This window comes from Macrobrachium rosenbergii, chromosome 2, assembly GCF_040412425.1.
Source record: "Macrobrachium rosenbergii isolate ZJJX-2024 chromosome 2, ASM4041242v1, whole genome shotgun sequence".
In the NCBI taxonomy this organism is placed as follows: domain Eukaryota; kingdom Metazoa; phylum Arthropoda; class Malacostraca; order Decapoda; family Palaemonidae; genus Macrobrachium; species Macrobrachium rosenbergii.
The window spans coordinates 56,030,343-56,050,989 of record NC_089742.1 but is presented as its reverse complement, the minus strand read 5'-3'; the positions used below and the strand labels follow the sequence as shown (position 1 = coordinate 56,050,989).

Sequence of the window (20,647 nt, the reverse complement as noted above, 5' to 3'; positions counted from 1 at the left end):
GGATGAAGTATTACCTAGGGTGTGTGTGTGTGTGTGTGTGTGTGTGTGTGTGTGTGTGTGTGTGTGTGTGTGTGTGTGTGTGCGCGCGTTTGTGCTCATTATGCTTTCTTTGTTGTTGAGTATGGTTATGGATGGAGCATTGTGAGAAGTCAGAGAAAAAAAAATTACTGGTAATCGGAGTATTGATTGGTAATATTAATTGGTAATGGTGAAGAAAAGCGCTCTAGACCTTGGAAGCAGTATTTACATCTGTAACTCGCTCGTGTCTAGGCAACTCATAACTGATCGAACTTCAATCACCGAGGTGAAACTATCGATCTGGGATGCCTTGACACATTTTTCATTCCATTCCTTTTTATTCTTTTTATTCGTGATAAGGCCACGGTCAGACAAATCATTTTCTTTATTGAATTAGTGTCGCAGTTGTATATTGCTCGCGTCTCGCTACAGTGGCACTTGTCACTCATTTCTAAAATGTAACTTTCACAAAGAAACAAAAGGCCGTGAGAGAGAGAGAGAGAGAGTGAAAGCTGAGTAATACTAGAACTTTGGCATAAGTCGGTAGAATAATAATAATAATAATAATAATAATAATAATAATTTGTTATTTCTTCTCAGTGTTTCTGAGCCACAGTAGTTTTAATTCTGCGTTCGTCTCCAAGTCTATCAGAATTATTCTAGCTACTGTGTCCATGCCAATCAGAATTATTTGAATAATTATCTCCAGGTCACTTAGGAGGATTATAGTGATTATCTCCAGGTCATTCAGATTCATTGTAATGATTATCTCCAGGTCTTTAGGTGAGCTTAATGATTATCCCCAGGTCAGTCGGAATTGTTACAATGATTATCTCGAGGTCATTCAGGAGGGTTTTATTGGGTATCTACAGGTCATTCGGAATTGTTACAATGATTATCTCCAGGTCATTTAGGAGGGTTTTATTAGGTATCTCCAGGTCAGTCCGAATTGTTACAATGATTATCTCCAGGTCACTTAGGGCGGTTTTTTTTTTTTTTTTTTTTTTTTTTTTTTGCTATCTCCAGGTCAGTCGGAATTGTTACAGTGATTATCTCCAAGTCATTTAGGTAATTAAGTGGTTATCTCTGAGTCAGATTCGTTGCAATGATTATCTACAGGTCATGTAGGATTATTTCAGTGAGAATCCCCAGGTCAGTCCAAAAATATTATAGTGATTGCTTCCAGGTCATTCAGCGATTATAACATTGATTTTCTTGCAACTAAAATGACTATGAACTATTACATTTTATTACTAAGGGAAAAACGAACTTCCCTATGATTGAAATATTATTTGCATAGTGACAAAAATCATAAGGAGAGCAATTTGCAAAAAGGATATAAAGACACAACAGCATAATATTTAGAATAATATTTTTTAGTTACGTCTTCAGCACCAAATTCCATCAGTGAAGTAAAATAAGTTTTTTGATCGGTATACAATGGTATTTAACTGTGCTTTCTAGAGATTGCTTAAGTAATACAACACCATCCTTCCATTTTATAAAAAGTCTTCGCTAACACTCACTATTTAAGTCATACTACAATAAAAAGAAATAAGCTACTTCACATTCGAATTAAATCTCGGGCAAAAAAAGTAACAGTAAATACGTGTGATATTATAAGTATCTGGATTGCATACATGACATCATAATGAATTGATCGTATGAAGAGTTTTAAAAAAAAAAACTCGAGAAATGACTAACTCTTAATGGAAAAATTACTTGTACTATGGTTATTGAAAGAGAATATTATTATGTACATCATACCTGCATTATTTCTTCTACGCGTCTCCTTAATAATGCATTCACTGAATACAGTATTAATGGAAGAGAGAATGGCAATAATAAATAGAAGATACATAAAGAAGGATTTTGGGAGTTCCACCAAATAGTCTAACCCCACTCTCACACTGACATTGATAATTCTACAGTTTTATATACGAAAATATTTAAAGAGCCGTCGGTTAAATACAGTACTATCTACAAAACCATATACACAGGAAATGCAAAGCTACAGATATTAGCATTCAGTAATTCCAAGCACTTCGTTACAAAGTGATATTTTCAAAGCACTGAGAGATGCCATTAAAGTATGAAAGGCAGCGAACATGATGTATGTATTGAGATGTCCCCTAATCTAAATATCACTTGAAAATGGCTGGGAAATAATGTTCAGACTCAAGGTACTCTTCTCTTCCAATCTTTCCACCTTTGGCAAATCTGGCACTACGAATTTCTTTCCAACTTTTGTGTTCTTGTTTGTTCGTGTTCCTCGGGTCTGGGCTAGAAAGGGTGTTAAGGTACTCACGCCACCGGCCTCTACGTTAAAAAAAATGAGATGTAATTCAGTGAATGACAAGAAACAAGACATGAGTTAGGGGTAAATAAGTTACAGGTCCTATCAGAAGATGATATCTGTACACGCTTCTTATTAAAAGTATTTATGAATACATACATACATACATGCATGCATACATACATATATATATATGTGTGTATATACAGTATATATATATATAAATTGTATATAGATATAGATATACTGTATTAATTGTCCTTAAAGCTTAAGTTTCCCTGAATTAATGATGGCCAGGTCCGCTTTCCCCCAAAAAATGTCGAGAATATTTACTTTTACACATCATAAGAGGCAGCCAAAGTGTAATGCTACAATTTTATATGTGAACGTGATATGACCAAACTACACTGGAAAGAGGATACTTTTTAGTTGCAGGTTTCCGTTCGCAATTTTTTCTTTCCATCCTATTTAACTTTTCCTCAACGAGACTAAAAGAGTAAATGAAACAGGTTTCAAAATTGCGTTTCACTCGAGGAAAGAAACTAACGCAGTCCTCTGTCTGAAGCGCCTAGTAAGAATGTGACAGAGATTATCCCGAAACACGATTATCCCTCTTCATAAAACCTTTAAAAAAAAAATGGCCGACTCCTCAAGAGGAAACCTCCTCCAGCCGCAAGTCGTCGAGATTTCTGTCGGGCGCCTCCCCCCGGCGTATCTTGGCCGACGCCCTCATCTGCGACAGCGTGAAGCTCCCGTCGCTCCCCCTCTGTTGGAGCGACCCCAGGGAGTGCCTGTTGGGGCGCTCGTTGTTGGCCACCCTGTTGGAGTTGCTGAAGTTGATGTTGGGCGTGCTGGAAGAGAGGGTGGGCCTGGACGCCCTGTGGTGGGTGTGGAAGCCGCTCCCTTCCGTCTCCATCACGCTGGAGCTCACCGAGTCGCAGTCGTTCTCCAGGTACGGGTCCTGAGGCTGCTCGAGGAAGAGATTGGGAGAGAGAGAGAGAGAGTGAGTGATAAGGCAAAGGAAGATAATGATCATGTTTCATGGTCAAAGATCTAAATTATATTTCATGAATTTTGGTGATGGAAAATAGAAAATTATGATTGCTAATCCTGACTAAGAATTAAAATGCAAATTCAGATTTCATGAATTTTAACGTTAAATGATCAGCAGCAGTCATCATACTTTCAAAATGAAATTTCAAAATAGAATATCAAGATTAGTAACGTTGCGAAAACTTTCAGTGGTAAAATATTGACCAATTCAAAACGTATAAACAAAGCCATTCTAGATAAATGCCCACAGTAGAGATCACATTGAAATAACTCCCTACAATGAATGAAAACGGAAGAAATAGACAAAATTCATGAGAAAAAATATTCATAATTATCCCCTGAAGCTAAGTACAGTGAACACCAAAATATTCATAATATCCCCTGAAGCTACTGTAAGTACAATGAACAACAAAATATTCATAATATACCCTGAAGCCAAGTACAGTGAAAAACAAAATATTCATAATATCCCTTGAAGCTAAGTACAGTGGACAACAAAATACTCATAATATCCCTTGAAGCTAAGTACAGTGAAAAACAAAGTATTCATAACTATCCACTGGAGCTAAGTACAATGAATGACGAAATATTCATAATTATCCCCTGAAGCTAAGTACAATGAATGACAAAATATTCTTAGCCCCTGAAGCTAAGTACAATGAGCAAAAAAACATTCATAATATCCTCTGAAGCTAAGTACAACGACCAACAAAATATTCCCCCCTAACCCTCAGAAAACTCCCAAGGTCGAATATTACCGTGAGGCTAAAAGATTAATCTCGGGCAATGCGCTAATAGCTTTCATAAATACTCCTTCTTTTCCATTTTCTTCTGCTTCTCTTGACAGTAATCTGCGTCGAAGAACAAAGGGGCGATTGCATGAGGATTGGTCCGAATTACGTACAATTACCGAGAGTCTCTTACACAAAGGAGAAGGAAAATTGCGCTGAGGCGAAGATGCGTTCTTTATGGCACAATATTTAGGGACCTTGTGGAGGTCATTAGGAGAAATCGTAATTTGCATAAAGATGAAATAGAGCAGATAAAGAGGAGACAGACAAATAGCGGGAAGGAGTAGAGTGATAGATGCAGAGGGGTTAAGGTGGTAGATAGGTAGACAGACGGATAGATAAGTAGATAGAACATGACGTGAATAATAAAAAAAAAAGACGAGAAAGAGGAGAGAGAGAGAGAGAAAGAATGGGGAGAGCAAGATTGATCATTGGTGTGAAGGGATAGATAGACAGATAGATAAATAGATAGTATAGAATGAAGAAACAGAAAAATAACGGGGCGAGGAATATTGATAAATGAAATGAAGGGGTAGGGTGATAGATAGGTAAATAGATAGATAGATAGTATAGAAAGAGAAGACTGACAAAGAATGGCGAGCAGTAGGTTGATAGATGGAATGTGAGGGTAAGATGATTGATAGATAGATAGATAGAAAAATAATGGAGAAAGAGGAGACAGAGAAAAATGGGTAGAGGTAGATAGATAAATGGAGAGGGGATAAAGTGATAGACAGATAGACAGAAAAAGAATGGAGAAAGAGGAGGCAGACAAAAAAAGAGAAGAGGTAGATTGACAGATTGAGTGGGGGTAAGGCGGCACACAAGTAGATAGATAGATAGATAGATGGAGAGATAGAGAAATAGATAGTATAGAAAGAGGAAACAAAGAGTGGGGAACGTCATATTGATAGATGGAGCGTGAGGATAAGGTGATAGATAGATAGATAGATAGATAGATATAAAAGTGTTGAGAAGAGGAGATAGACAAAGAATGGGGAGAGGTAGATTGATAGATGGAATGGGGGTTAGGTGATAGATAGAGAGATAGTAAGAGTGGAGAAAGAGAAGACAACCAAGAAACGGATAGCGGTAAATTGATAGATGGAGTCAGGGTGGGTAATGTGATAAATAGACAGAAGGATAGATAAAACAGGGGAGAAACAGAGAACAGGGAATAATTCCAGCTTGCCAAATTCCAGGCAGCCATTACGCAATTACAGAAAAGCGAAGGAGAAGGAATGCGTTAATAAGCTGGAGAATAAAAGTAATGTTCATGATAATTGCGGGCCACATCAACGTTAATTTCAAGTCGCTTCCTATTTCTTTTACTTAATGTTTTTGTCAGTTATTTGCCAACAAAGGGCAGGTACGTAATGTCCGTAATTCTTGTATGTACTCACACACACACGCACATATATATATAATATATATATATATATATATATATATATATATATATATATATATATATAGAAGAAGAAGAAGAAGTGTGTGTGTATATATACATACATATATATTCATAAATTGTATATATATTGTGGCAACTGATGTTAATTATTAATTTTTTTTTTTGGTCTATCACACTTATCCTATTCTACTGTTTTTTTTTTTTTTTTTTTTTTTTTTTAGTGTGGGGCCCCGGGTTGCCTCCTGCCTCCTTAGGAGTCCATCACTTTTCTCACTATGTGCGCTGTTTCTAGTAGCACACTTTTCTGCATGAGTCCTGGAGCTACTTCGAGATCTAGTTTTTCCAGATTCCTTTTCAGGGATCTTGGGATCGTGCCCAGTGTTCCTATGATTATGGGCACAATTTCCACTGGCATGTTCCATATCCTTCTTATTTCGATTTTCAGGTCTTGATACTTACAGATTTTTTATCTTTTTTTCTCATCTACTCTGGTGTCCCATGGTATTGCGACATCACTGAGTGATACTTTCTTCTTGGTTTTGTCAGTCAACGTCACGTCTGGTCTATGGGCACGTATCACCCTATTATTATTATTATTATTATTATTATTATTATTATTATTATTATTATTATTATTCAGAAGATGAATAGTAATAATTAGCTGAGACCACCTATAATGCACACCACCTTCCTAGCTATGGTAGTTCTTGGCAGATAAAGCAAAATATTGATATTCTTGGATGTATTGATTTCATAACTCACACGAAAATTGAAGCGGTTTATCGATGGTTTTATTTTTAGACCTTCGATAGGTTCTTACGACAGATCCAATCACTACCAAACATGATTCCCTCCTTTCTCCATCAGAAAGCACGACCAACGAAGATATAAATGGGTCTCTTACCTAGTAAATAAACGAATTAAGTACGCATATAAAGGAATAAAGCGCACTTCAAGAGCATAATCTAAATGCAGTTAACTTTTTTGAAGTTCAAATGCTCGCCTGATATATTTCAAGTTTTCTAAAAAAAAAAAAAAAAATATATATATATATATATATATATATATATATATATATATATATATATATATATATACAGGACCTCTGTACTTGTTAAGCCTTTATTTTAAATATGATATAAAGGAGAGTAGTGCTTATATCATCTAAGTCTCCAAGTATATCCGTTTTTAGAGCCCTAAATAAATTGTCAATGAACTCTAATGCATTTTTGAACTAAGTCTAGTTAGGGTAGATTCCGAGAATGTATCCAGATTTTTTATGGGACATCGAGAGCATAATCTGAATCCAATTAACTTTTTTGAAGTTCAAATGTTCGCTTGATATATTTCAAGTTTTCTAAAACACCGTGAAAATCTACAGGGACTCTTCAATACTTGTTAAACCTTATTCTAAATATGTAAAGGAGAGGAAAAAGTGTTTAAAAAATGTAAGTCTCCGAGTATCCGTTTTTAGAGCCCTAAGTAAATTGTCAATGAACTCAAATTGTATTTTTGAACTAAGTATATTTAAGCTGTATATTACACTGCCTCCTGATTACTAGATTTAGAGATAGCATCCGGAGTAATTTGAGGAAAGAAAAGGAAAAGTAATTTAGATGAAATTTTGTATCGGATACGGATGACAATGATATCTTTATAATATAAGAAAGTTCAACATGTAGGTCGTCAAAAAACAAGAGCAAGAGAGAAAATGAAAATTAAACTCCAGGTTGGTTATACCCTGGGGTAACCCTGAGAAAAAGCATATCTTAAATGCCTTATCGTTAGCAACTGAAATCTTACATGCCACAAACGCACGCACACACACACACACACACACACACACACACACACACACACACACACACACACACACACACACACACACACCACACAAACACTGACTTGACTTTCACTGACTGACTCTTGAACATAATGTGTAAATTTACAAACGTGTAAGTATTCATATAGTACAAAGAATTTAGTATTTGTACATAAGCATGAAAGGGGAAAGAGACTGAATTGCAGGAACCTTCAACAACCACTTAAGGCTTTGCAAGTCCACAAAAAGAAGTCGATGGCCGAGATTTTTTAGAAGAACGCGCACGCAGAGAAAACGTTACAAGAAATATAATTCGTCAGGACATGGTATTCCTGATCCAATCAACTCCAGCTTTTATCACTAACCCGCCTCCCTGTGAAGAGTTTAAAGAAAGTTATCGTCTTTAAATTCGGGCATTTCCAAATTTCAGTGGACGTAGGTCCAGATATTTGTTGCCCCTTCCCTGCCAAATTCCCTCAGATTCCAGCCCCACCAACTCTCAACTGAAGATTAAAAAATAGATATCAAATCACTCAAGGCAGGAAATCATTTCAGCAACTCCCCTCAGAAAATAAGACAAAAAAATAATGACAGTGACCTGAAGCAAAGCCAAAAAAAAAAAAATGTTTTCACCAGCTCCACCTGTAGAAAAAAAATGTCAAAAAAAGTTAAAGATAATAACCTGAAGGAAAAGAAAAAAAAAAAACATTCCAACAGCTCCCCTCTGAAAAAAAAACCTAATATAAAGATGACGACCTCAAGAAAAGCAAAACAAAAAAAATTGTAACAGCTCCCCCATCAGAAAAAAACCTATAAAAAAGTTAAAGATAATGACATCCAGGAAAAAAAAAAAAAAAAAAAAGAGCTATTTCAACAGCACCCCTCGTGTAATGAAGTTCCAAAATCAACAATTTGACCCGGGCAAGGGAGGGAGGGTCACACAAACATACAGCTGTGATTCACGAACGCCTCTTTTCCTCTCTGTCGCGCATTCCACCACCGCAGCTGTAATTGTAATTGCCATGTACGAAGGCTCCTGTTCCTCTGTAATCAGCGCCAGATTATGAATGCCTGTGGCCTTGAAAGGCTCCCTGAGGTGCTGGGTAATAAGTTCTTTCGACGCCTAAGATGATTCCGAGTCACGAGTGGGCCCAAACATTCCGGCCGACTCTAAGGATTGCTGCGTTAGAGGGAAATACTGATTTATTATTATCGTCATTACTACTACTACTATTATTATTAGTAGTAGTAGTAGTAGTAGCAGCAGTAGTAGTAGTAGTAGTAATGACATTTTCTCTCTTTCATGATGGTAAATGCTTACAGTATAAATGTTCATTTTGAGAGGAATAATATCGTAGCTGTCAGTCCTGAATTGAATTATTATTATTATTATTATTATTATTATTATTATTATTATTATTATTATTATTATTAAGTAGTAGTAGTAGTAATGACATTTCCTCTCCTTCGTGACGGTAAATGTTTACAGTATAGGATAAGCATTGATTTTGGTTAAACTAAGATATACTTATAGCTTTTGAGAGGGATGATATCTTAGCTGTCAATCCTGATTTGAATTGAAGTTCTGTACACGGAACTCAGTCACAATTTTCTTTGTTATTTTTTTAACTCTCGTTTTCAAAAAACGATAATTATGACATTTTCAATAAAATCCACATATTATACACACACACATATATACAGTATATATATATATATATATATATATATATATATATATATATATAATATATTATATACATACATACATAGCAGGGTAGATTAGACCCAGTCACCTCTGTATCAGACCCAAAAAGGCTAAACTCGAATCCTGTCCGGGTAACAAAAATGTGTGTATATATATGTATGTATGTATGTGTGTATATATATACACATATATGCATGTAGTCATTCACGATCTTAACCTTGAACTACGCCTCTCATAAATCAAGAAAATTTGCTTCTGATTCGACAACTGAAGCCTTGCCGGAAGTGACGGATGACATTTTGTAAAATGAACTCCACCGAGACATCCATCACTCGAAGCTCTGGGGGTTAAGCCGTAATTGCAACGCTTATGCAAGCCAATGACTTTTGCTGTTTGTCATTAACTCTTGCTGTTACATCAGTCTTGTTGAACTGAATTGATTATAGAATTCAAGCCAATGGCCAAGCACTGGGACCTATGAGGTCATTCACCGCTGAAGCGGAAATTGACAGCAAAGGGTTTGAAAGGTGTAACGGGCGGAAAACCTCGCAGTTGCGCTATGAATCAGTTGGAAAGTAAGACGGAGGAAAAAGAATATGAAAGGAGGTACAGTAAAAGGAGCGAAAGGGGTTGCAGCTAGGGGCCGAAGGGACACTGCAAAGAACCTTAAGTAATGCCTACAGTGCACCGCATGAGGTGCACTGAAGGCACTACCTCCCTACGGGGATCAATCTTGTCAAAAAGAACAGCCACAGAGACGGGTGGAATAACGTGGAAAGATTATGGTACAGAATTGCCGCTGTAATCAGAATGATAACTTGTCACTGGTTAAAGTTATCGTTTAGCCTTTGATCCGTGAAAGGCACGAGAGAAACAGCAAAGCAGAAGGGCTTCAGTAATCATATTTGAATTAATCGTTTGATGATAAAATTCATTACTAGTCTTGATGAAGAATAATCTGTTTTATATTATTAGATTAGGGTTTTAATCGTATCTAATACCAAAATTGCTGCGCCGTTATTCGAGCAACGATTTTGCTGCTCCTTCAAACTTAATTATGAATAGGTAATCTAAAGCGACTCATTAGTTTTAAGCGAATATTAGCCGTAGTTACTGCATGGGCTTATGTTAATAAGTCATCCTTCATTTTAAGAATGATGAAATACATCAGCTGTTTGCTGCCGTATCGAAGAGACGGAAAGAAGAAGAAGAAGCGGGATAGACTAAGCCTGAAAACGACAGCAGTTTTGCACAACAGATTCTCAATCAATTATGTCTTTGTTGACAGCCGGATGGATCACCTCTGTCATTTCTTTATCAGACCCAGAATGGCTAGGTTCGAATCCTCTGTCATTTCTTTATCAGACCCAAAATGGATAGGTTCGAATCCTCTGTCATTTCTTTATCAGGCCCAGAATCGCTAGGTTCGAATCCACTGTCATTTCTGTATCAGGCCCAAAATGGCTAGGTTCGAATCCTCTGTCATTTCTGTGTTAGATCCAAAATGTCTCGGCTCGAATCCTCTATCATTTCTGTATTAGACCCAAAATGGCTAGGTTCGAATCCTCTGTCATTTCTGTATCAGGCCCAAAATGGCTAAGTTCTAATCCTCTGCCATTTTTGTATCAGGCCCCAAATGGCTAGGTTCGAATCCTCTATCATTTCTGTATTAGACCCAAAATGGCTAGGTTCGAATCCTCTGTCATTTCTGTATCAGGACCAAAATGGCTAAGTTCTAATCCTCTGTCATTTCTGTATCAGGCCCAAAATGGCTAAGTTCTAATCCTCTGCCATTTTTGTATCAGGCCCCAAATGGCTAGGTTCGAATCCTCTATCATTTCTGTATTAGACCCAAAATGGCTAGGTTCGAATCCTCTGTCATTTCTGTATCAGGACCAAAATGGCTAAGTTCTAATCCTCTGTCATTTTTGTATCAGACCACAAATGGCTTGGTTCGAATCCTGTCATTTCTGTATTAGACCCAAAATGGCTAGGTTCGAATCCTCTGTCATTTCTGTGTTAGATCCAAAATGTCTCGGCTCGAATCCTCTATCATTTCTGTATTAGACCCAAAATGGCTAGGTTCGAATCCTCTGTCATTTCTGTATCAGGCCCAAAATGGCTAGGTTCGAATCCTCTGTCATTTCTGTGTTAGATCCAAAATGTCTCGGCTCGAATCCTCTATCATTTCTGTATTAGACCCAAAATGGCTAGGTTCGAATCCTCTGTCATTCCTGTATCAGGCCCAAAATGGCTAAGTTCTAATCCTGTCATTTTTGTATCAGGCCCCAAATGGTAGGTTCGAATCCTCTATCATTTCTGTATTAGACCCAAAATGGCTGGGTTTGAATCCTCTGTCATTTCCGTATCAGACCCAAAATTGCTAGGTTCGAATCCTCTGTCATTTCCGTATCAGACCCAAAATGGCTAGGTTCGAATCCTCTGTCATTTCTGTGTTAGACCGAAAATGGCTAGGTTCGATTCCTGTCCGGAGCAGGTGCACTCCCCACCCCACCCCACCCTTTTCATGCAAGTTACTCGGCAGGTAAAGTGAATTGATATTGAAGGATATTTGTTGGTTAATGTTTATGACTACAAAAGAGCTACGTGTGTATGGGTGGTTATGTAGGCTATATATGTATATACATATACATATACGAGTATATATATATATATATATATATATATATATATATATATATATATATTTATATATATATATGTTTATACATATGTATACATATATATATATATATATATATATATATATAAATTTATACATATATGTATATATACATATATATACGTGTGTGTATGTGCGTGAGCGAGCGAATGTATGTGCACATCTGCTTGCATACGAGTGTATAATCACTCATGGTCTTTTCTTTAAACTACACCGCTCATAAATTAAGAAATTTTTCAAGGCAATGACTTTTGCTGTTTGCTATTACCGAATAGCAATCTTGCTAAAAAGAACGACCCCAGAGAGGATTGAAGAAAAACAAAAAAATTACGGATATTTTCAAAATGATTACTTGGCATTGGTTAAGGTTATCATATAACCTTTGGTACTGCAAAGGCATTAGAACTGAATTGAACTGAATAAAGAGTTTAGGCCAAAGGCCAAGCACTGGGACATATGAGGTCATTCAGCGCTGGAAAGGAAATTGAGAGGAGGTAGGTCTGAAAGGTGTAACAGGAGGAAAACCTCGCAGTCGCACTATGAAATATTTGTTAAGGGAGGGTGGATAGCGAGATGGAAGAAAGATAATGTGGATGGAGGTACAGTCAAAGGAATGAAAGGGGTTGCAGCTAGGGGCCGAAGGGACGCTGCAAAGAACCTTTAGTAATGCCTACAGTGCACCCCGTCAGGCGCAATGACGCCACTACCCCCCTTCGGGGAAAGGCATTAGAGAAATAATGATACAAAAATCCTCCATTAATCATATTCGAATTAATCCTTTGAAATATAATCTGCTCTATGTTACTAAAAGGAGGTTTGATTATGTTTACTATCAAAATGGCTTCGAGCCACGATTATGCTTCCTCAGAGTTAATTATTGATAAGTAATCTGAAGGGACTCATCAGTTTTAAACGAATATCAGTCTTAAGTACTGCATAAGCTTATGTTAATTCCATCCTCCATTTTAAGACTGACAAAATATCTTTGTTTTTTGTGGTCGCATCGAAGAGAGGGAAAATCAAAGGAACAGCGGGGACGGACAGACTTAGGACTTTCTATAAGATAGACAAAAATAAAAAACAGAAGTGAGTACGGATAATTTTTTCCCGTCTAATAATCGGAAGCAGAAGTCAGACCAGTGAACAAACAATCAAATAAAAGGGAGTGTTTAACAAACAGTAGGAGAAATAGCAAATAAACGCCGTCGTACAAAAACAAACGATATTAAGGACAAGCTTCTGAAAGAAGGATGAGTAGACAGATGTTTGAACGAAATATAAACAAAAGATTGTTGGACCTCTCATCGAAATTGAGCTCGCTAGATGAGTTTAGCTGAACACCTAAATTATTAATAGAATTTTACTTGTCTCACGCAGTCACTCTTGATGTGTTCTAGATGAACGGGGACCTAAGGTGGAAAATTAAAATGGATGAAATTAAAAGCGGTTAATGCACAACGAAAAAAAAATAAGACATAAAAAACGCAAACAGAAGCGAAATAAAAAGAAACAAATTGTGCTAAAAACATACGCAGAAAAGTAAGACACTTAATAAAACACACAAAGATACGAGAGACGAAACTGAAAGCGTTTAATGCGCGACGGAAAAAAATGAGACATAAAAAACACAAACAGAAGCAAAATAAAAAGAAATAAATAATGCTAAAGACACTAAAAAAAGTAAGAGGTACTCAATAAAAACACAAAGATACAAGGGACGAAACTTGAGGCGTTTAATGCACAACGAAAAAAAATAAGACTTAGAAAACGCAAAGAGAAGCAAAATAAAAAGAATAAAATTGCTGTTGCAGACACACACAAAAGGGAAGAGGAACTTAATAAAACGAACAAAAATAAAGGAAGTAAAAGGAAGGAAAAGGAACCACCCTCCCTCTCACCTTATTTTTGGCACTCCTCGAGTGCACGGGAGAACACTGCTTGCAATTGGCGTGGTTGGCGTCGGCCTCACGTTGGCAGTTGTTATTGTTCAGCGTCAGCTTCTTCGACTGGAAGGGAGGCTCAGTATTTAATGGGTGCTTTATCACAAATTATAATCAAAATAAGCTTCGTTAGTGGCTGTAATCAAGATAACTACTATAAGGGTACTTTATCATTGATAATCGAAATGAGTTTTGTTATTGCGTGTGATCACAGATAACTAATATAAAGGTACTTTATCATAAATAATAAAAGTAAGTTTTGTTAATGGCTGCAATCACAAATGGTTAATAAAAAAATTGAGATGATATTGCCTCAATAAAAATGCAGACATTAAATGGATCTATATATCTAATAATCCATCCATCTATCCATTTGTCCTTCTGTCTGTCCTTCTATCTATCTATCTATCCATGCATCTGTCTATTCATCTATCTATCTATCTATGTCTATCTATCTGCCTGTGTATCTATCTATCTATATCCATATATCTGTCTATCTGTCTGTCTGTCTATCTAACTATCTATCCTTCTATCTATCCGTCTATCTATCTATCCTTCTATCTATCTATCTATCTATCTATGCGCCTACCAACCTGAGGGGTGATGATGAAGCCGAGATCGCTGTAGGAGATATCCGTGAATTCCTCTCCACTCATGACCTGTTTCCCTTCCAGGCGAATGTGGGGGGGCCGCTGCTGGAACATGACTCCACCCACTCCGTCACCGCCCCCTCCTCCACCTCCTCCTCCTCCCCCTCCTTCGTCGTGCTGGTTCCTGGGCGAGCTGCTTCCAGAACCCATGGCTGCTGGAGTGAGATGGCAAAGATTTAAGTGAGTAAAATAATAGATAAGGAAAGAAAATTATATTCTTGTTCTTTGCTTTTAATTGCTTGTGGTTGTGTGCCATTGTGGACTTATCTACTAGGATATTGGTCAAGTCTTGTGCGTTTTATTTTAGATTTATGTCTAAAAACGTTACGTAAGGTTGAAATATTTCTAAATAACTTTAATATCACACTTCTTCTTTTTTTCAAATAAATCAGAATTACTTATAAAATGACTTTAAAACAGAAACAATACTTAAGCATATTATCTTCATTCGTGCATTTCGTCAGGTCAGTGGTACGTTATGTAGAGTAAATTTAATGTAATTTGCATAGTAATCTAAACGATGACATTCAAAAGATTTTATAATATTTTGCAACATAAAATCAAAACTACTTATTAAGTGCGGAGCAGCGAAACGGCAAAAACAAGTTGTAAAGGTAAGTAATAAGACATATTCATTTTTTTTTTCTCTTCGATATCAACACGTATTGAGGATGTAGTAGATAGCAGGGTTAACTTTTACAAATTCCGGAGCACAGGTCTGTCATTAATTTTGTATTAGTTAAAGCAGTCCTCCTCAGCTTCTGTAAATGGTAGGCAGGCGCTGATTCCTTTCTAGGCCAGTTTTGTATGTTGCTTCTTGTAATGCTTTTCGGATCTTTGTATTTCCTTAATTATATCAGCGTGTAAAGCAGAATAATTATCCAAGTGTAGATATTTTGGTGTCATTGCAATATTCCTGTTTTGCTGTAAATAATCATTCCTTTCCTCTTCTGTTTTTTCCTGCTGTTTGTGAAAGGCCTCACCCACATTCACAGACATACACAAACGCACTCACCCACCCACGCACGTTCATTTAGATTAATGGATATCTAAACATAATGAAAATGTGAAGAACTCTCTCTCTCTCTCTCTCTCTCTCTCTCTCTCTCTCTCTCTCTCTCTCTCTCTCTCTCTAGGAGACAGGGAGGGTCATCAAACCGCGCCATTATCGTCTAGGTAACCGCCGAAATTAAAAGTGGCATGATACTAACCGCTTAATGTCGCTTATGGAGCACAATTCAAGGGTACTTCATTCCATTCGTTTCTTTGTCGTGTCTTTAATGGAATCTCTCAATGATTTTCGCTCGTAATATTCTTCGTGTTCTTTATGATGTAGTTAACTCTAAAATTTTAATAGGATGAAAAATATAGCAGTGTAAAGAACATTAATCAGAAATAAAAACTGTAAACAGTGATGACAACTTAATTTCAACTTAGCAAGTAAACAACATACGATACAACCGTAAACAAATCAGGCCATAAATTAATGGGATGACAAACAACAAATATCAACATCTAACCTCAATGCCTGACTACGAGTAATGACCTCGATTTGCCAAATAATAAACGGAAATGCCACGTTGAATGGAACGCTTATTTGAGAGTCAATATTGAGTTCCCGCCGCCGATAATAAAATGAGAATCGATACAGGTCGACATGAGTGTAAAGGTGACGCCCTTTCAGGAAGGAATCAAGGTTATGTCTGACATTACGGCTTACTAAGCTGTCTCAGTACCCTGCGCGGGATGACGAATGGCAGGGTCATCTGCAAGGTCACGAGGTCAGTTCCAGTTCTTCAAATGTGCGATTCTTTGCCAAATTTTAGGCCTAAGTTGATATATGCTAAATTGTACGCCTAAGCTAATAGATGCTGAATTGTAGGCCTTAGGTAATATATGCCGAATTGTAGGCTTGAGATAAGAGATGCTTAATTGTAGGCCTAAGTTAATATATGCCGAATTGTAGGCCTGAGATAATGTATGCCGAATTGTAGGCCTAAGGCAATATATACCGAATTGTAAGCCTAAGGCAATACATGCCGAATTATAGGCCTAAGGCAATATATGCCGAATTATAGGCCTAAGATAACATGCAGTATTGTGGGCCTACGGTAATAGGTACCGAATTGTAGCCTAAGATAATTAGTTTATGCCGAATTGTAAGTGTAAGGTAATATGTACTGGAATTGTAGGCCTAAAGTTATATATGCCAAATTGTAGGCCTAGGGTAAAATATGTCAAATTGTAAGCCTAAAATAACATGCCAAATTTTAGGCCTAGGGTAATATAAAAGTCCTTGATGGATATGCGATAGATTTCTTTAGTTGTACGAGCATATATACGCAGATATTATTTTGAAAAGGGCATACACTTTTTACTTACAGGAGTAGTTAAAAATATTGTGAAACACCTGATGGCGTCCATAATACATGAACATATTCCCCGTAACCTTATCTGGGTGATATTTTCGGTTAATGTCATTCTCTGGACTCGTGTTTACCCAGTGACTCCGGCTAGTATTTTCCACTGGCCTGTAATTCATAGATTTTTATTCAGTGATAAAGAATCGGGCAGTTTCAGAATTCATAACGATGTAAATGGCAATTTTTTATATATATATATTGTTCTAATCTTTTGCTCGCACAAAATTAACGCCTGATATTGAATTTGAAGTCATGGTAGAAGAAATCTTGCCATCAGTTCATTCAGTGAACTTTTAAGAATCTAGATATTAATTTTATTGCTCAGACACTTCCTACAATACGAAAGTTTAGTGTACAGTAATATATATATATATATATAAAGTTAAAGTCCTCTTGGGCCTTTGTAGGTCCATAGGGCAGGCGCTGATCTCTTGTTTGTTAGGCCGACAGCCAGCGGGGGGGACAGGTCCTAATGCCTATGACACCTGGCCAGTGTGTCGCTAGGCCCACTGTTTAACTTCCAGCGCGACTGGCACCAATTCTCCTACTGAACCTCTCGGGTTTTTTCGGACCGTTAGGTTGACGGGTTGCTATGTATATATGTATATATATATATGTATATAATGTATATATATATATATATATATATATATATATATTATATGTGTGTGTCACTTATACAAACATTTACTTCTGTAAGAGCTGGATCTGCAGTGGATACATAAATAATGAAACAACTTTCCTGGTGAAGTTAGAGCGAGATATTCTTTTTTATAGAATCGAAAGTTACGCCAACCCCAATCTAACGTAATATGCGCTGCTTTGATTCTTAGTTAGATAGAGAGGAGTTTCTTCATATATTTCCCGTTCGAGTTCAGTGTTTACAGTATTAAATGCATCCCCCACCCCCCAAAACAAAAAGAAATCGAGATGCTAAGAGGTCTTAGTGGCCTATTATTATTATTATTATTATTATTATTATTATTATTATTGTAAAGATCCGTGGCCCATTGAAACCGTCGATGAATATTCTAAAAAGATAGCAGCAGTCTCTACTACACCAGTTGTCTAAAAATGAACTAAGAAAAGCTTTTACTGAAATACTGTTGCGGACCCGTTCACCCAAAGTGACTGCTTGAGTTACGTATGGCCGCTCGTATCCATAACAGCCAATACGGACCTGTACCCCAACAATAAATTGTTATTGATACAGTTAGCAGTCCCTTTATACTCAGAGCCAACTCGAGTGGATCCGGTTCACACACGACTATGATTTAGTGTTACCAAACTGTAGGTCGCTATTCTCGCCTACAGGCACTCCACCCATTCGTAGAATTGAATGGGCAATCTGCAAGAAGTGCGGAACGAATGCGTTTCTTTTGCCCTTGTCTCCTTGTGAAGTTCTAGAATACAATATTTGTATGTATAGTGAAGTACAAATTCATCTAGTTTTCAAACTACGCCACTTCTGTGTTGGTTAGCGTAACAAAAATACATTAAACCAGTCAACTCTTAGAAAAGCTAATAATAGGCCTATATACAGAATTAGGAAATAGTCATTACATTTAATCCTCAAATCATAAAACAAAACGAAAAAAAGTGCCTATGAATATGAGTCCTATGATGAGCATCAAATTCTGCTTATAGTGAAAGGTGCGTTATTTTAAGGACCACTTGCCCCTAGTATCAATCCATTAATAGAATTGTTTATAGGTACCAGCTGTACAGTGCAGGTGCACAAGTAGTGTATCAGCGCATGCGCTTCAGTAACAAATCATTGCTTACGCCCTGATAAGGTGCCGTTGTATGTTTACGTGTTCATTTTAAAGCAAGGCAACGTCGAACCTTAAATTTTCAGCTGTACCAATACGTGCCAAATAATAAAGTAGGCCTAACATTTCTAGTCTACCATTACAGGTGGTGGTAACTGCGCACCAGCCATACAAAATACAAGCTAAACCATCACCACTTTCACAAGATACGACTCATACAAGTCGTATCTTCAGGAAATGGGTTGATGCTATGGGTACAGTATCAGTTGATCCGTACTAAAGTAGTAACTTACGGTTCAATGTCAGCAGAATATCATGTATATCATACAGGCCTGATAAATTTTTAGAAGTTTTAAAAATTCACAAATCATGGGAAAGTAATTTAGAAACGATACTGGGGGACTTTCTTTTGTAAAAGCAATTACAGAAATAATAATAATAATAATAAAAGACACTCTTTGTAAATCTTCCTTTCCCATGAAAAATTGAGAACCGCTTAAATAAATGTTTACATCCTTAATATTGCAAAATTCATAACAAGCAAATAACAAGTAAAACAAGAAAAACCTACATAAACAACAAATGCATCAGTAACCTCCTCATCAATACGTCTTTGCTTTAGAAAGGAAGATGAATAGCCTTCTGAAATCAAACGACTTAGCAAATCAAATCACTAACCGGCAACTCACTGCAATGAATTCCCATTTTTCAAAGCACGGAGTTGTAATCAGAGACTTCAGTCAAGCTCTGGGCTAGTATGCCCTTAACTCGGTCAAGCTCATCTCTGTAATTCACTCTCTTATTGATCGGATAGTTCATGCTGCTGTTGCGCTCCTCTTAAATGTGACTGGACACGACAAGCCACTTGGACGAAAGAAATAAAAAAAAAAGGGTCTGTGTTCAGGGACACGCTCGCTCAAGGTAGGATCTCGGGTCTTATTGTAACCCGTGTTATTTACATCGTTGAGCCCTTCGTCAGAAGTACAATGACAGTTCTTTCATTGGCATCTGTTTGAACAGAGTTGAAAAAAGAAAGAAATAAAAAAAAGTCTGTGTTCAGGGACACGCTCGCTCACGGCAGGATCTCGGGTCTTATTGTGACCCACTGTCATTTGCTTCGTTGAGCCCTTCGTCAGAAGTACAATGACAGTTCTTTCATTGGTATCTGTTTGAATGGAATTGAAAAATTAAATCGATTTTAAAAAGTCTGTGTTCAGGGACACGTTCGCTCACGGCAGGATCTCGGGTCTTATTGTGACCCACGGTCACTTGCTTCGCTGAGTCCCTTCGTCAGAAGTATTGTTATAGTTCTTCTTTCATAAGCTATAAGTGAAATAAAATTAGTAAGTGAAATGATCCCATGGAGTTAATAGCAATTAGAAATCAATTATCATAATGCGACAGTTACACTCTTGTGATGCAAATGACTTTATAACTTATAATTATAATTTCCAGAAACGGTCTCTTCCTGGTAAAAGTGTTTTATTTTTAATTTTTTTTATTTTACCAATGCCTACTATTTTCCAAGAACTCATGTATTACATCAAAGCCTCCTGTCCAGGAATTAGGAAGCAAATACTTTTTAAGTTTGTGTGCGCCCAAAGCCTCAATCTTAAGTCATAAAATACTAAAGAATGTAACACTCGTTTTATGGCGTCAGTGCTAAGAACGAGTTTTTAAGAACATTAGACAACTAATTTATAGTCTTTGCGTTTCATCCTTTTTTTAAATTCCATGATTAACCTCATCCGCATTTAAAAAAAAAAAAAAAAAAAGATCAGTGCAATGAACTCTAACCTAAACGTAAGATATTTCACAGCTATGAGGATCTAATTCGTTCTGTCATATTTTAGGACATTGCCTTAAAAATTTGCGCATCTAATCCAGATGGATTTCAGTCTATCAGGACAGACCATTCCTCATTCCTATGCAGTGTCTCTTTTTATTCCATGATCCTTGTGATCATAGATTTACTCCCTGACATTCCGCGCGAAATGCAACTCCACACGCCACCTGCTTCCATGTTGTTGTTCTTCTTCTTTTTCGCTCTTGCCCGTGACTGAAAATGAGTCTTTGTAAC

The 20,647-nt window shown here is 36.9% G+C and overlaps 1 protein-coding gene across 1 annotated transcript; it reads right to left on the bottom strand.

Annotated features, from left to right (window-relative positions):
- Positions 1-1,405: 1,405 nt before the first annotated feature.
- Positions 1,406-14,548, bottom strand: LOC136847337 (uncharacterized). The gene is made up of 3 exons (XM_067118921.1): positions 14,316-14,548; positions 13,681-13,788; positions 1,406-3,281 (listed from the first exon to the last, which is right to left on the bottom strand). The coding sequence occupies exons 1-3, from the start codon at positions 14,520-14,522 to the stop codon at positions 2,964-2,966; spliced, it is 633 nt and encodes a 210-aa protein (XP_066975022.1). The 5' UTR covers positions 14,523-14,548; the 3' UTR covers positions 1,406-2,963.
- Between the last annotated feature and the right edge of the window lie 6,099 nt (positions 14,549-20,647).

Bases quoted from the DNA above. Each gene is read 5' to 3' on its own strand.
- LOC136847337 (XM_067118921.1), bottom strand. From the start codon at position 14,522: ATGGGTTCTGGAAGCAGCTCGCCCAGGAACCAGCACGACGAAGGAGGG. The intron at 13,789-14,315 runs GTTGGTAGGCGC...CCTCCCTTCCAG, and splicing joins GCTTCATCATCACCCCTCAG to TCGAAGAAGCTGACGCTGAA. The intron at 3,282-13,680 runs GTGAGAGGGAGG...TTCCTCGAGCAG, and splicing joins CGAGGAGTGCCAAAAATAAG to CCTCAGGACCCGTACCTGGA.